Source organism: Diceros bicornis, chromosome 6 (assembly GCF_020826845.1).
Source record: "Diceros bicornis minor isolate mBicDic1 chromosome 6, mDicBic1.mat.cur, whole genome shotgun sequence".
Lineage (NCBI taxonomy): Eukaryota > Metazoa > Chordata > Mammalia > Perissodactyla > Rhinocerotidae > Diceros > Diceros bicornis.
In genome coordinates this window covers 20,747,661-20,766,227 of record NC_080745.1, presented here as the reverse complement: position 1 = coordinate 20,766,227, position 18,567 = coordinate 20,747,661, and the positions used below count along the sequence as shown (strand labels likewise).

The window sequence follows — 18,567 nt, the reverse complement described above, 5'->3', positions numbered from 1 at the left end:
GGTGCAAAAGCAGGTGGGCACGAGATCAGTGGGGTTCAAGGACCTCAGGATGACATGCTAAGGAACTTGGACTGTATCTAAAATGTGATGGAAGACTGCTGAAGTTATTTTGATTGGTATTAATGGTATTACTTAAAATCAGCATTTTGACATGCTAATTAAATTTAATGTTCCAGAGATAAGCAGAAATATATGTGTATGTGTTAAGTCCTTTATTTCTTCTATCAAAAGTTTACTATTTCTAATATATGTGTCTATACACACAGATATGAACATTTCTTCATTAGTACTGTAAATAAAATCTTTTTTCTTTCATTTTCTAGCTGTGTAGCTGTAGCTAAAGGAAACAACATAAGTTTGTCTTCTATAACTTGGCTAAACAATTATCTGGATGATCTTTTGGATTTTTCTATACATCACTTTAAAAATGGCATTTTTATTTCTCCATCTTTCTCATATTCAGCTCTCATTACTTTCATATTCCATTTTACTATTGCATATTTTTAAAACATGATATCAAACCGAAATAGTAATAAAAGGTTATTCTTATATTGGTTCTACTGTAAAGCTTCTTATTAAAATTATTATTGGTTTTTCTACTCTTTGTATATGAAACCCGCTATTCTTACTTTTAGAGTTTTGTCAAGAATAGATGAATTTTGTCAAATGTTTTTGATGTCTCAGCATAGTTATATGTACTGTTTTTCCCATGATGTCAAACATTATGCTAATAGTTTTTCTTGAATTAGACCAGGGGTTGCAAACTTTTTTTGTAAAGGGCCAGGCAGTAAACATTTTAGGCTTTGTGAGTCATATATGGTCTCTGCCACATACTCTTCTGTTTGTTTTAACAATCCTTTAAAAATGCAAAAACTATTCTTAGCTTGTGGGGTGTCCAAAAATAGGGCATGGCAGCAGGATTTGGCCTGCAGGCCACAGTTTGCCCAACCAGCCCCTGTTGCCTCTCCTCCTCTCCTCCCAGCAAAGAATGGCTATTAAATGGCTATACTACTCTCTGTTAATATTCCTGAAAGACTTAAGGTGGTAGCTAGTAAACCCTATCAGCTAGACAAAAGTACTACTAAGAATCTTGAGGGCATTGTTCCACACAAGCCTTACATGCCCAAAATAGAGAGAGGTCTGTCTCAAAAACAGTTATAGATGTGGTTTTTGGGGCATGGAGTGAACTCCATTAAGATTCAGAGGAAACCCACAGTATTTTTAAAGAAAGTTATATTATTAAAAAATATTAACAGCCTGGACTAAAAGGGATAGAGATAGTTCAAAATGAAAAAAGTCCTCTGGGTCCCCTTTTCTACAGGCAGGAAGCAGGTTGAGAAGCTGTAAATTATGGGCTATCTATTATGGAAAAGACAAGAATCCTCAGAGGGTAGAGCCAAGAGTCCTGGAGAATCATGGATTAGGGAAGTACTCCCACAGAAGAAAAACATACTCCCTGCTCCCAGAATAGGGGGCATGACAACACGTGCTTGACAGGATTTCAGTGGATCAGTGACTGCTATGTGCCTCCTGTCACTCTCCTTTTTGAATACAAGTATCTTTGTGGTTAATGTGCTCCTATCTTATCACTGTGTGTAGGGTGTGTGTGGCAGATAACTTGTCTTTTTAGTTCACAAGTCTCTCAATCAAGAAGAGCTGCAACCTGGGGCCCGCCTGGTGGCGTAGTGGTTGAGTTGGCACGCTCCACTTTGGCGGCCCAGGGGTTCGCAGGTTCGGATCCCTATGCACTGCTTATCAAGCCACACCATAGCAGATGTCCCACATATAAAGTAGAGGAAGATGGGCACGGATGTTAGCCCACGGCCAATTTTCCTCAGCAAAAAAAGAGGAGGATTGGCAACAGATGTTAGCTCAGGGCTAATCTTCCTCACCGAAAAAAAAAAAAAAAGGGAAGAGCTGCAACCAAAGCAGTGCAGTAGTGCACCTGGAAGCTTCATCTGCATCCAGAACCAATGCATATGATGAGATCATGGACTTCAAGCCTGATGCCATGATGGGACCTTATTTTGAGAGTCCTGGGAGGGAGGGAATGTGGGAGGAACGCTAATAGCAGTGGCCAGAGAGAAGACTACAGTAGATAAAACATGGCCACAAATTATTTCCTCTCATGAAGTGATGGATTCTATGTTCCCATCCCTTAATTCTGTGCTGGCCTTGTGACTTGCATTGATCAGCAGAAGGCAGCAGAAGTGATGTTATATGACATCCTGTAGCTTCCCCTCTTACCCGCTTGGAAAGTTTCCACCATCACGTAAAGAAAGCTGAGTCTAGCTTACCGAAAAATGAGAGGCCATGTAGATGAGAACTGAGGCAGTGTGGCCAACAGCCCCGTCCAACAGCCCTCAGTCTTCTGCCAAATGACTCCACACTCAGAAGTAAGCCCAGCTGACACCACAAGGAGCAGAGGCAGCTATCCCAGCTGAGCCTACCTGAAGTGCCAACTCACAGAATCATGAGCAAATAAATCATTGTTGTTTTGTGCCACTAAGTTTTTGGAATGTGGTTTGTTACACAGCAATCAACTGATATACTCATTGCTCCTATATATTAGCCTGGGTGTAAAAGGAGATAACTCAATGGATTATCTACCCTGTGTGGGCAGAACCACTGTCAAGTGGCTAAGATTTCCACTGCAATCATACTCTCACTACTCTAAAAAGTAGAAATGCCAGCATCCCCCACACTCCCTCATCCCTGCCAGACTAATCATGCATAGATAAATCTTGGCATGTGTATAAACAGAATCTGTAGAACTAGATGTAGTAAATTAAAGTTTACTTAATACCTTTACAACATTTAAAAGTTTGCCTTATTCTCCTACTGAAACAATTCTTGCTAATAATATTACCAATGACTTACCTGTCATATCTGAAGAATAATTTTCATTGTCTATTCTCTTGCTTAAAAACCTCCCCAATATTTTCAGAATAAAATTAAGACTCCTTAATACAGTACACAAGGCTTGCCATCACATGGCCTCTGCCTTTTAGTCTCCTCACTAGCCAACCCCCTACATGTAGCCTTTGCTCTAACTCCACTAAACTATTTGTAGTTCATTGAATGTGCTGTTCTTTCTCTAGCCCCCACTGTCTTTGCATAGACGAAGCATTGGTCTAAAGCTTCCTACCTCTTTACATTGCTAAGCCCTATTTAGGGATGTCAATTCTCTAAGAACTATTTCCTGATGACTCTCTCCTGTACACTATGCAAATACTTTTACACTGATTTGTCATCATTTTTTTGTTTGTCTATCTCTTCAAAAGCTAGGAGGCTCCTGGTAAAGGCAGTCTTTGTTCTTTTATCTCTGCATCTAGCAGAGGTGCTGGCATATAGTAAGTCCTTAATGGTCTGCTGAATAAAGTAGTGAATGAATTGTGTAGCCACACTTCTAAAGGTCTGATATTTTTCTATTATACTTATTTTATATATTACTATGATAGGCCATTTATGTAGTACTATATATTAAAGTGATAATACTACAAAAATGTAGGAAGAATAAAGTACTCTCTTACACAGAAAATAGCTGAAGATTAAAGAAACCTATTATAATTTTTAAATTATATTTTGTACATAAATGTATAAACTTCTTCAGTAAAACTTTGTATTTTACTCAGCAAAATACGTAACAACTTTATAGAACATTCATAGAGTATGAACAGGAATGGAAATTATATATACTGAAATTTCAAAAGTAGTATTTATAACGCATGGTTGTGTACACTAGTTCAATTTTGGCATATTGTGTTGGTAATAAATCATTTTAATTTTCTACTCATTACCTCAGAATTAAGTTATATACACTCATAATCAAGGTATAGAAGAAACCAGAAACTATTATTATCAAATATTACATGGAAACAAATAATCTTTATCTTGGAAGAGACCTTTTAAGTGACTCAACTAGACGTTATTTACTGATGAGGATATTGAGATATGGCACTTAAGTCACTAACTAAAGTTACCCATGTAGTTGACACTGGTGCCAAGATTAAAATTGAGGATAACTGTTACTCTTTAGGTTGGGCAAAGTTTCTTTCAAAAAACTTGTAAAAGTCTGTGTATAAACTTCAACTCTGCCATTTTTAACCATTAAAAAGAATATATTTTTGCTATTTATACAGACTATTTTTTCATTAGAATAAATAGACTAACATGTTTGTGTAGAATAAATCATGACCAAATGCAGTTTATCCCAGGAATGCAAAGTTGGTTTAACATTTAGAAACCATCAATGTAATTCACCCACGTCAACAGAATAAAAAAGAAAAATAATATGACAGTCTCAACAGATTCAGAAAAACGCATTTGACAAAATCCAACATCCATTCAGGATAAAAACTCACAAAAAACTGGGAACAGAAGAGAACTTCCTCATTCTGATAAAAGGTTCAATTTGAGAACAACCTAGAGCTGACGTCATATTTAATGGTAAAATATTGAACACTTTCCCTGTAAGGTCAGACACAAGGCAGGATGTCCACTCTCATCATTCCATCCACCTTTGTACTAGAAGCCAGTGCAAAAGGCAAGAAAATGAAATAAAAGGTATAAAAACTGGAAAATAAGTGAAATTATCACTATTCACACATGACATGATTATGTACATAGAAAATCTTAAGGAATCTACAGAAAATTTTCAAAATAAATATAAATAAATGAATTTAGCAAAGGCATAGGACATAAGGTCAATGTACAAAAATGAAGCGTATGTCTATGAGCAACAAACAGAAAATAAAAATTTTAAATGCCATTTACAATAGCATCAAAAAATAATAAAATATTTAGAATAAATTTAACCAAAAAATATGCAACACCTCTACACTGAAAACCACAGAATATTGCAGAGATATCAGAGAAGACTCAAATAAGCAGAGATTTATATCATGCTCATGGATTAAGAAACTTAACATTGTTGTCAATTCTCTCCAAATTGATTTGTGGATTTAATGCCATCACAACTGAAATCCCAGCAGGCATTTTTGTAGAAATAATAAGCTGATTCTAAAATTTATATGGAAATGTAAAGGACCTAGAATAGTCAAACATTCTCGAAAATGAAGAACAAACTGGAGCATTTACACCACCTAATTTCTCGACTTAACATAAAAGCCACAGTAATCAAAACAGTAGGGTGTTAGTGAAAGAAGAGAGGATATATAAGTGGAGCAGAATAGAGTCTAGAAATAAACCCACAAATATATGGTCAATTGATTTTCAACAAAAGTGTCAAGGGTATTCAGTGGGGGAAAGAGCAGGCTTTTAAGAAGAAATGTTGCTGGAACAACTGGGTAACCTATACAGGGAGGAGGAGCCGAAAGGAATCATAACTCCTACCTCATACCATACACAAATATTAATCCAAAATGGATCACAGACCTAAAAGTAAAAATAATAACTAAAAGGCTCCTAGAAAAAAAAAGACAGAAGAATATCTTTGCAATTTTTGGGTTGCAAAATAAAGATTTCTTGGACAGGATACAAAAAGCACTATTCACAAAAGAAAAAAATCTGCTCTTCTAAAGACATTGTTAAGAAATGAAAAGGTAAGCCACAAAGAACATATTCACAATCCAACAAAGACTTTTATCCAGAATACATAAAGGACAACTATAACTGGATAATAAATACCCGGACTTTAAAAATGCGCACAAAGCTTAAACAGACATTCACAAAAGAAGATATACAAATGGCCGATAAGCACATAAAAAAGTGCTCAACATCATTAGCTGTCAGAGGAATGCAAATTAAAACCACAGTGAATTACTACTTCATATTTACTTAGAATTGCTAATACTAAAAAGACCGGCAATGTCAAATATTAGAGAGGCTGTAGAACAACTGGAATTCTCATACACTGCTGGGGAGAATGAAAAGTGGTACAACCACTTTGAAAAACAGTTTGGCAGTTTCTGATAAAATTAAACAACTACCCTTTGACCCAGCAATTGTATGCCTAGATATTTACCCAGGAAAAATGAAAATATATTCACACAGACTTTTATAAGAATGTTCAAAGCAGCTTTATTCATAATAGCCAAATGGAAACAAACCCAAACAATTAAGCAACAGATGAACAGTTAAACAAATTGTGGTATATCTGTACAACAAAATACTAATCAGAAACAAAAAGTAGTGAATTATGGATTCATGTGACATGGATGAATCTCTGAGACACAAGAGTACATACTGCATGATTCATTTATGTGAAGTTCTAGAACAAACAAAACTACACTTAGATGTTAGAAATGAGAACAGTGGTTATCTTGCAGTGGGGGAAGGGGAGGGGCTGACTGAAAAGGGGGATGACAAAACTTTCTAGGGAGGTGGAAATTTTCTAAACGTTGATCTAGGTGGTGGTTACATAGATGTATATATATTCGTCAAAACTCATCCAACTATATACTTAACATTTGTGCGTTTACCATATGTAAATTATATATAAATAAAAAGTCTGGTTAGTTCTCTACATTAAATATCTATTAATAAATATCTATTAATAAAGTCCTTGCACAAAAGGACTGCAGTGGAAAGGCAAGGGCTTAAATTGCCTCTTCCCCAGAGTACCGAAGAAGTGCTCCTATTCATGAGAAGCACAGACACAAAAGCTGAAGTTCCTCCTGAAATGTACACCTTTGAATCTAGTGTTTTGATTCTACCTTAAATGACTGAAATTGTGCAATTAAATCCCCCTTAAAGATCCAAATGATCATTCTCCATTTTCTGGTTTAAACAATTAAATGTTGATAAGCCCTATTTTTTAAATGGCTATTTATTTTCCCTCTGCTTCTACTGTTCCTACTATCATTCCTACAGATATGCCAAAAAGTGAGTGACAAGGGAAAAAGGGGATTAAAAAATATTACCATAGGAAAAAATATTCTTGCAATTATGACTTGAATGATTTCAGTTATTTCATAATACATTAAAAGATATTTCACGACTTAGAAAGCATAAAATCTATAGAGACAGAAAATAGATTAGTGTTTGCTGAGGGGGATTAGTGTTTGCTGGCAGGGAAAGGGGAGTGACAGCTAAAAGGCATGGGGTTTCTATCTGAGGTGATGAAAATGCGCTAAAATTGACTGTGATGACGGTTGCACATATCTGTGACTACAACAAAAACCACCGAATTGTACATATGAAATGGGTGAATTCTATGATATGTGAATTATACCTCAATACAGTTGTCATAAAAAAAAGCTATAGATTTTGATTTAGATTGTATTGGAATCTGTAGATCAATCTGAAGAAAACAGACATCTTTACAACATTGATTTTTCCACTACATGAAAATTATGTAGTTCTGCATTTACTTGGATCGTCTTTCATTTCTCTCAACAATGTTTTATAGAATTCTATACAGAAGTCTGTACATATTTTATTAAATTTATTCCTGGGTACTTGATATTTCTAATGCTATTTATATAGTATCTTAAAAAAAAGAGAAAGCACTGAATTGTTCTAATGTGTGGTAAGAAGATAACAGCATGATATGCATATTAAATCATCAAAATTTTGAAATAGAAAATCACTACAAATGGTCTAACAAATAATTTTTTCTGATTTTTAAATTTATTTATAAAAAAGTCATACAAATATATAAAAATTAAGTTCCATTTAGTCACACATTAAATAAATCACATTCATGAAAAATAAAAAAAATACATAAAGCTGCAAATATTCTGGAAAATTCCATGACAGGTAGACACCACAGTGAACAAATACTTCCTGATTATATTTGTTAGGTTCCTTAGCTTACAGTGAAAACAGAGGCATTGTTTAATTTTATTCTCTATATTTACCCAATATATGTACTTATTAGCAAAACACTTTCATAGCAAAAAAGTTTTAACAATGGTTAAGTTTATATCTAAAGCCAGTAACATGTAAAGTGTTTAAAAATATCTGTCATATGGGTGCTACAGAGACCTTATTATCTTTTCAATTCAAGTTAATTGAAATATTACTATCTAACTACATTAATCAGTCCCCTGAAAGCAGATGGTAGAGTTTTTCTTTCATAAAATAACTATTTGTTTTCTACTAAAATGAAATAAAGATATAAATCACATTGGGGCTTCAAGTTAACCTTGTCTGAGTTACTTAATGTTTCTGCATCTCAGTTTTTCATCTACAAATGGGGTTGGATGAACACATCTCTGTAGTCCCCACTAGCTTTAAAATTCTGTTAATTCTATAATAAGGAAACAGCAAAATGCCATATGGTCATACCATACTTTAAGCAAACACAATAATGTACAAAAAACTAGATGTACACAAGCTAAAGGACTCAGTAAGCATTAGTTTACACAAAGGATTCTCTACTTTCACTCTAAAATTCATAAATTCCTTAAATATAATTTACACTAAACTTTTCAAAAACATATATGGTGTTTATTGAAAGTGGAAATTCGTCATGTTTCTGAATTATAATCTTATATCTCTACCAATAATCATAGTTATTTCACACTCATATTAGGATAAAAACCATAGTATACATGAAGCCATTTTAGAAGAATGGTCATTTATAATTCTAAGATATTTCAGACAATTTGAAAAGTATCCAAATAAACAATACGTTCATAAATTGTGCTACTTTTCTTTGTTGGAGTGATGTGAGAAATAGGACTTTATCTCAAAGAGACTCTTAGAAACTATGTAACCCATAAATTATGTATCTATAATTAACTATAGTATACTAACAAAAAAATTATTTGATATGAAAATGTTACCTGATCAATGATAGAATTTAGCTTGGTAAGTAACAGAAATCCTCGGCCGTGGACAAGGTATTGTCCAAGGGTTGCCATGTGTGTCTCCTCTTCTTCCTCCCTGGCCTCCACCCTCTGGACCACTGCATTGCAAAGCCGGTTGACATCGGTCAGAAATTCACGTGCCAATGAGTTACTGTCAGTGCTCATGACCGAGCTATAAAATAAATATCACAAAAAAAAGATTAGAAAAACAAACCTTTATGTTTAAAACTATGTGTTTTTGTTGTTGTTGTTGTTGTTTTAATAATTTTATTTATTTATTTTTCCCCCCAAAGCCCCAGTAGCTAGTTGTATGTCATAGCCACACATCCTTCCAGTTGCTGTATGTGGGACGCGGCCCCAGCATGGCCAGAGAAGAGGTGCGTTGGTGTGTGCCCGGGATCCGAACCTGGGCCACCAGCAGCGGAGCGCGCACACTTAACTGCCAAGCCACGGAGCCGGCCCTGTTTGTTTGTTTTTAACTAAAGACTGACTTGAAATTACTGGGCATTGGTACTTAACTCCATAATCTTTTCAGACATAGTTCTGACCTGGTCAGGTACTCCTTAAATATTCCTATGTGGCAGAAATTAGTCCTGGTGTGAAATGCCTGGGCATAACCAAGAATGGGTAAGTGAAAGCACCTAGACAGAAGACACTAGTGAGTGGTGGCAGTTAGGGTAGATCCTGACTTTCTCTCTTAAATAGCCTCACCATAGAATAAAAATGAACCCATTACACATAAAATATTCTTGCTTTACATGGTTTAAAAGATAAATGGATCTCTTAAAAACATAAACTGTTTTTCACTTGATAGAACCCACCAACACTGACCCACTCTCCCCATACAACGGAGTTCAGTTAATGGGGTGGGAGTGTGTGGGTGGGGACGCTTTACCACCAGGTGAATAAAAATTGAAGAATTCTAGCAGCTAAAGTTATGCCACTTCACTTCTTGCTACACATTTGAATCAAATAAAGGGCAATGGGACATTTTAAGATTAATGAAAATAGTAAGGTAAAGCAGACGAGAGAGAGGAAAACACAAATATGAGAGAAAAAATGTATAATCTTCAGAAAAGGAAAAATCATGAACAACAAAATCCTCAAAGAATTTCAAGATAGTTTCACCCTAGGGCTAAAAGTTAATTTTGAGACATCCAGTAACCTTTAAAAACTTTTTAATCTGGAGAGGTTAAATTAAATAAGATGTGAATTGTAGAGTCTTCCTTCACTCAGTTTGGGGGGAAGCCCCTCCCATCGTCCCTGCTGAGAACGCAGTGGGTCATATGATTATGCCTACTGCCAAGGGGCACAGCCAGTCTCCCAGGCCAAGCAGTAATCAACTGACGCACACCTGAGTCAGGAGCAGCCAAGAAACATGCTGGCTGCAAGATGTGACTTGTGTGGACAGCTTGCAAAGAGGCATTGGGCCAATCAAGTTTTCCTTCTCCCTCACAGGAATTTGAATTAAGGAACATAGTTGTGCTGAAAAGTCACATAGAGATGGGTCTGTGGTGGTCATTACGAGGTAGCTGAGGCTCAGAAGAAGCCAAGTGGGTGAAAATGATCCAGAAGGATACAAAGAGAAGCAAATAAACATGAAAGGGAGAGATTAAAGAAATTCCTAATACTACTTTGGCTCCTGTTCATTCTAGGGCCTGATGGTTTAATTCTTGGATTCTCATCAAAATTCTAGGTATTATTACAATAACAATCCCCTCTTTAGTATAACAAATATCATTTTAAATATTATTGAACATTAGGAAAAAGACAGAAAAGTATTAAAAAAAATTAAACATAATCACTCATTATCCCAAAATGCAACAGTAACCTCTATTATATATAATATTGGTTCTTTATAAGCTTTCATAGGGTAAAATTGTTCAATAAATCAAATAACCTAATTTATATTCGGTCCATATTTATCTAACTTTATTAACTTGTTTCATCTAACCTCTTACTGATTTTAAGATACATAATTATTTAGTGTACCACTACAAAAGGAAAAACACTGCCAATTAAACTATAACACAATGCTTTCTTATCACTTAGAATTTTCCATACATTATCACCTGGGCCATGAAGACCATCCACCATACAACATTTAAGAGTGCTACACTATTGTTCCTGGGATTTTCTTCCAAAGATGCTGACATAGCTCTGTAAGTTTTGATGCTGGTACTTTCTTGATCTTACCAGATGAGATCAGCAGAAAGTTTCAGAAAACAACCAGGAAACATTTAAAACTCATCAGATAATGTACCAACAGTGCATGTAACTTAACTGAAGCACTGACAATGTGAACAGCTATGACCAAGTTCACTCATGAGCACGTAAGAACAACTCCTTCACAAGTGCAGCCTTCTGGTCCTTATAAGATACCATCAATTGTAAGGCACACTGCAACTTTATAAATATTAAAAATGTGAAAAACTAAAAAAATTCTGCTAATAATCAGGGCCTATCTTCTAGAAATTAAGGGAAATTAACATGAATTTTTAGATATGACAAATAATGAAGAAATAATTTCAATCCCACTTCCTAGAAGCACAAGATGCCATGTCAGTAAAAAGCATAAACATATGCAGAAATGTATGTTTTTCCTGAGTTAAAAATGTGCATAAAATATATACACAGTTACATAAATGCAGTATTATATATAAATGATCGATTACCTGCTTTTTTTCATTTAGATGTTTTGGAAATCTTTTCACATGAGCTCCCTCTTACTCTGGCATCCACTGCATGTATATATTACATATACTTCATTATACAGATGTATAATAACTATGTAGCCAATCTCCCATTGTTGAATATTTAGGTTATTTCTAGTTTTTTATTATTATAAACAAAGATGCAATGAACATCCTTACACTACTTGCACATTTATCCTATTATTTCCTTGAAGTAGAAATTGGTCTTACTTCATATAATAGGTTTACATATTTCTTGTTAGGTTTATTCCAAGGTGCTTTATAGTTTTTGCCATTATTCTGAATGGGATTTTGTTTTCCATTAAATATTCTAACTAGGATATTCTAAAACTGGTATATAAGAGGCATAAAGGAAGTAGATTTATTTTGATACTTCCAAATTTAATTATGTATCCAAACTTCTTACTGAACTCTCTTATTGATTTTCTTGGAATTTCTAGATATAAAACCCTATCATCTACAAATAACAAAAATTCTGAATTTTCCTATCCAATATTCACACAATTTCTACTCTTCTGTCTAACTGCATTAGAACAACATTGGTAGGAGTGATTGGGGGCATTTTGGTTTTGCACGTTAAGAAATAACTCATTTCTTCCTACTCATCTAATAGGAATGCTGAATTTAATTGAATGCCTTTCAGCCATTCTGAATGCCCACTGAAAAGATGATTGCATGGTATTTTTAAAAGATTTTTTTGAATATTTCAAATATCCAGAAAAGTACAAAGAATAATAATATGAGGTTATAGCCAATATTCAGATCTAGCAAGTATTAGCATTATGCTATGTTCAGGTCAATTCGTGTGTGTGTGTGTGTGTGTGTGTGTGTGTGTGTACATGTGTAAAGAAATGAGACCTTATAGTACAGGAAAGTCATACCCCACCCACACCTCTTCACCCTCCCTGGTTGGTGTTTATCATTTCCATACATATTTTTATAATTTTTATGTTTATAGCCATAAAAATATTCAGTATTTTAGTTATTTTAAAAATGTATATAAATATTATACTATGTGTATCTTTTTATAACTTTGCTTTTCCCTCTCGGCAATATGTTCATTCCTTTAAACCATTGTGCAATATGCCATTATATGAATAAACCACAATTTATATATCCATCTCTACTAATGGAAAGTTTAGCTGTTTTCACCTTGGGGTTTAATTCATGTCACAAAACTATGTAGTTTCAGAGCCTTAGACTGAACCACGTATCTTGACTCCTAATATTTATTACATTAAATACTTACCAATCTTTCAACACTTCTGTAACATTTAGAGTGTTTATAATTTGAGCTCTTGAACTAGATGAAACAAATATTCTTAGAATAAAGCTTCACCTACAAAAAAAAATACAAACATATTAATGGCAATAGTAAAACACAAATAATTTTAACAAATAAAGTTCTGAAATAAAAACCACTGGCCAGTCTATTTGATGTATGAAACAGCCAATGAATTTTTTGAATCTAAGGAGCACACTAAAAAATGCCTATAGTTTCAAGAATGGAGTCTTGAGAGAAGGGGTTTGGAACACATTTGACCTGAACAAGGCAACTTGATTGTAGCTCCCTACCCCTCCTCTCCCAACTCCTAACTTACAACCTCCAGCTAAATCACCAGTTAACTATAAACGAAGGAGAATCAGTCTTCTTAATACTGGAATCTAGGAGGCAGTGGAATATCATCTACATATCATGGACAGCCAAGTTATTACTCTCCTTAAGAGTGAAAGATATTTGAAGATATATATGAACTCAGAAAACCCTAAACAATGAATAAATCACCACCAAATTTCATACCCTTGTTGAATTTTTTAAATGAATTAATCTTTTGTGTACAATACAATGAAGGCTATTTCTAGAATTTGTTGTTAGTACCAGCGGAGTTGATTCTGACTCCTAGTGACCTTGCGTAGAGGAGAGCAGAACCCTGCCTAATCTTTTTACACCATCCCCTCACCTTCTGGCACTATATCAGACAATGCTCCACTGCTATTCACAGGGTTTTCATGGCCACCTAGTGGGTGGCTATGTCCTTCTTCTTAGTCTGTTTTAGTCTGCTAAAACCTGTCCACCATGGGTGACCCTGCTGATATTTGAAATAACTGGTGGCATAGCTTTCAGCATCACAGCAACACTCAGCTGCCACAGTGTGACGACCAACAGATGGGTGGTGTTGGGAGAAAATGAACCCGGGCCATGGTGGTGAGAGCGCCAAATCTTAACCACTAGACCGCCAGTTTTCTAGAATAGTAGAGGATAAATTCCTACTTCTGGGATAGCAACAAGATGCTTCTCTTTAGTTACCTATTTTCCCCTTCTCCATAGTTTTTACAAGGCAGAGGCATGCAAAATATTTCCTTATTACAGTTACAAGGCAAACATGAAGGTTTATTTTGAACAAGTTTTTAAATCAGAATGATCTTTAATTGCTTCAAAATGCTCAAATCTAGAGAAATGTCTTGAATTCCTTTCAGTTTGGCAAATAATTCTCGTAACACACTATTCTAGGCACTTGAGGATAAAATAGGCAAGAAATGGGACATCGCTGCTATTAGACTACACAGGGTTTTGTGTGAATTAGGAAAAAATACCTCTTCCCAGGCTGGTGCAGCCTCACATCAGGCACACAGCTATCAAAGCACAGGCTAGATTTCAGTCCCATGAGTCCACTCTACCGGCCAAGCACCAGCGGCCAGCGCATCAACTGCTCAAACAAATGGAACAGCCCTGGAATGGACTGTCAACATACCTTCTATACCTGCACCTGCTGCCTCCTCAGCTAATCAAAATCATCCATATATTTTTAACTCTAAAATTATGGAAGGAGAAATTATCAATCAAATTATGAGCATAAACATGGTATTGTATTAATTGCTCTGACTACTAGCACCCTCTAGCCTGGACTACTACAAGGTGGAGACATCTATCTTGGGATGCTACAATGATTCCAGCTAACTCAGCACGGCCATTAGAAGTGAAAGCTGACAGACAACTGGATCGTCTGTTTTTCTCTCTTATCAAGGGACATTTCCAGACTAAGCTGAAGGATTTCTCTAATGCTCTTAAACTGGCATGGCTTCTCTATTTCTGTATTTTGCAAAGCCCAGCTTGGATATTCATAGAGTTTCACTCTCCCCAAGATCATAGTTCTATCTGCCAGTATAATCAGCTGTGTCCTCCTTTACTCTGCCATTACTCTTTATACATAGCCATATTCTAATTTTTATCACCCTATATTATACTGAGTGTCCATAAAATCTGGAAGTACAGTTTTTTAATAGATTGACGATTCCTTAGGGCATTAGACATATTTGCCTCTGTTTCCAAACCACATGGACACCCTGCAGTTACTTATCTATACGACGACTGTCTTACCCCCAGGTCACGAGTTCCTTACGGCCAGGGAACCTGTCTTATTACTTTTTGCACTTTATAGCTATAATGCCAAATATAAAAATCATCATTTGGGGACAGCCCCATGGCCGAGTAGTTAAAGTTTGGCATGTTCCACTTCTGTGGCCTGGGTTCACAGATTCGGATCCTGGGTGCAGACCTACTCCACTCATCAAAGCCATGCTGTGGCAGCAACCCACATACAAAATAGAGGAAGACTGGCACAGATATTAGCTCAGGGCGAATCTTCCTCAACTAAAAAAAAGAGGAAGATTGGCAATGGATGTTAGCTCAGGGCGAATTTTCCTCAGCAAAAAAAAAAAAAAAATCATCATTACTATAATTTTCAACTGCTAATACAACTATTGTTATAACATCATAATAAATAAAACTTGCTCCCAACAATATTACCAAAATTTTTATTGTCTTAAAATTTACTATATATAAAAAGCATAATAACTAAATGCCTATAATCATATAAATGACCTTCTCAGAAAAATAACAGGTTTCACTTTCTCTAATACTGGTGACTGGTAAAGTATAAAATATGAATGGCCAAAACAAAATGTAAAAAACTGACAACGTTATTAGCTACACCTCCTAGTTTTATATCATCTGAAATTTCATCAATATGATACTTAATTCAACAAATGTTTATTGAACAATTTACTATATGCTAGCTACTATTTTTGGCACTGGGTACAAAGCAAAAATAAAATCCCTACTCTCATGGGTTCTAGTGGGGTAGAGACAGAAAAAAACAAACATATTGTTATGTCAGATAGTGCTAAATGTTATAAAAATAAAGTAGAACAGAATAAGGGTACAGAGTGACAGGAATGCTATTTTAGATAGGGTGGACAAGAAATGTCTGAAGAGGTGATATCTGAGCAAAAACCTGAATGAAGTAAGAAAATGAGCCATGTGGGTATCTAGGAAAAGAGTATTCCAGGGCTTTGAGATTAGCATATGTTTGATGCATTGGATATTGAGTGCAAGAGAAAGAGAAGTTAAAGATTACTACAAAGAGTGAGAAAAGTCACTCCAACATCTCAGGGACTGAAGTAAGGTGTGGAAAGAGGAAATAGAAGTGTTCCCCTGGAACTGTTTCTCCCTAAGAATGGAAGTCTCCTTGTTGCCCAGCCTTCCCTGCCCCGACCAAAAAAAAGATCACAAGGTTTTTTCAAGCCTGTGTGAAGAATAGCACTGTTTACTGATAGGTAAGACTGACAGAAGAGCAGGATGGGAGGGAAAATAAACTTCAGTTTTAGCTATGTTAAGTTTGACAGGTGTCTTGGAAACCAAGTAAAGGATATCAAGTAGGCATTTTTATATACCAAATCGGAGTTCAGGTGGGGAGGCTGAAACTTAGTGAATCAATCTGGGAGTTATCAGCATGTAGATATATTTTAATGGGAGTAGATGGATGAAATAACCCTGAGCAGTGCTGTCCAACAGAACTTTCTGCAATGACAGAACTGTGGCTAGTGGCTACAGTGTTGAACAGTGGGGACCTAGAGAACAAGTATAACGGAGCAGAGATTCTAGGACTGAGCCTTGGGGTTAGCTTCACTGAGTCAGAGAGAGGAGGAGAATCCAGCACAGGAGACTGAGAAAGAACAAGTAAGGCAGAATTAAAATCAGGAGAGTGGTGCCTCCCAGAAACCAGGTGAAGAAAGCTTGAAACAGGAAATAGTGCTGAGAGGTTGAGTAAGATGAAGACTGGGAACTGGCCACTGGATTTAGCAAACATGAAGTTACTGACAAACTTGTCCAAGAATAGCCTCAGTGGAGTAGCAAAGAGTGGTAAGCAAATGGAGGCAAGGAGTTTAGACAGCTCTTTTGAGAAGTTCTGCCATAAAAGATAGCAAGGATATGGGTGTTAGATTGAAGGAGACATGGGATATGGGAGGTTTAAAAAAAAAAAAGAGAGAGATTATAGCATGCTTGTAAGCTGAGATATTATAGCATGTTTGTATAGTATGTTTCTGCAACAGAGAAAGGAAAATAGATGAAAAATTAGAATGAGAGGAGATAATTCCAGGAACAAAGAGTAGGCAAAATAAAGAGGATCCAATGTACAAATGCTAGGAACAGTGACAGTTCATCTAAAGGAATAAAAAGGATGACAGAGTACCTGAGTACAGATGCAGGAAGATTAGCATATCTGGCACTGAAAGGACCACGATTTGGATACTTCTATTTTTTCAGGGAAATAAACTGCAAGGTTACTAGCTGAGAGTGAGAAGTGGGAGGAGGTGTTAAACTGACTGGTGGAATAGGGTCAAAAACAGCAGCGCCTGAGACTTCCCATGAGGCTGCCAATAAGCAACTAAGATTGAGTTCTATTGTTCAATAACTGAACCTATATACTATAGTCCAATTCTCCATCATGTCTCCCAGAGCAGAATGATAGAACAGACGATGTCAAACACACTACGGGAATCTAGACATATTACAGCTGCAGCATTCTCCTAATCTGCACATGTAGCATCCCTGTCTAAAGTGGAAACTGGGTTATCTGGAATGAATTATTCTTAGAGAACCCCATAACCTTACTGCTCATTGTTTCCTTCTGTAAATATTTGCAGATCTTTTAAAATGATCTCTAGAATCTTTTGTGGAAGTAACATCAAGCTCACTAAGATCAATGGAATCTACGTTCTTTTTTATAATTTTGGAACTTTATCCCTCCACAGTCTTTAAAAGTTTTCAAATTCACCATAATCATTAAAAGATTACCAGTTCAGCAATGACATTAACAAATTTTCTCAGAATCTGAACCTGAGATGTGAATTCATTTAGAGCAGCCAGTGGTTCTGGTAGAAACTCTTCCCCAATCTTGGGCTTAAATTTTATCCTCTTATTATTCTTATTTCCACCCTTATTAGTCTGTGTGTAGATCATTCTTCATGTCAGAAAAGACAGAAACAAAATAGAAGCTGAGAAGTTTAATTTACTCTCTGTATTTCATTATAAGGACAGTTGGTTTAAAAGAATGTATTATTTGTTTTTTACATATAAAATGTAAAAGGTCAGCCCTAACCTTTTTCAGAACCTCAGCTCATTATCCTCCTAGGGTTTAGGTCCTCTTTTATATGAGATATATATATCTATATCTTTTTTTGTTTCATATCCCTCTTTCCTACGTCTGCACGTTATTTTTAAATCTGAGTTCATTTGGCCACTTTACCTCTCCCTTTTCTTCACATTTGATTTCCAATTGTTCAGTAAAGACCCTGTCTATGGCCACCTTACAACCACTTTCCCTGCTGTGGCATCTTACCTATGTTTTCTTCGAAATTGAGGAACTCTGTATTTCTAATTCTCTATATCCCAGCTTTGCTTCATTTTCCTCTTCCTGTTTATTATTTATTCATTTGGCTATCATTTACTAAACACCCACTTCGTGCCAGGCACTAAGAATACAAAATGTAAAGTAATCTCAGTTTCTGCCCCCAAGAAGATCACATTATGGTGGCAAAGGCAAATAATACACAGGGTATTGTGTACTGAGAGGGGGAACTGAACCCAATTTGAGTGGTCAGGGAAGCTTCATGAAGGAGATAATCTTTGAGCAAAAGTTGAACAAGTAAAGGGAGAAAAGGAGGGAAGAAAGGAGTTACAGACAGAAAGAGCAGCTCAAGTCAAGTTCCCGAGAGAATTACAATAAGCTTGG

The 18,567-nt window shown here is 35.8% G+C and overlaps 1 protein-coding gene across 1 annotated transcript in view; it reads right to left on the bottom strand.

Moving 5' to 3' along the window:
• LYST (lysosomal trafficking regulator) overlaps positions 1-18,567 on the bottom strand; it is a 179,766-nt gene that overhangs the window by 143,917 nt on the left and 17,282 nt on the right. The window contains exons 2-3 of the mRNA XM_058542978.1: positions 12,741-12,830; positions 8,754-8,949 (exon numbers count right to left, since the gene is read on the bottom strand). Coding sequence (XP_058398961.1) covers positions 8,754-8,942 — 189 coding nt within the window. The 5' untranslated portion in view covers positions 8,943-8,949; positions 12,741-12,830. The remainder of the gene's footprint in view (positions 1-8,753; positions 8,950-12,740; positions 12,831-18,567) is intronic.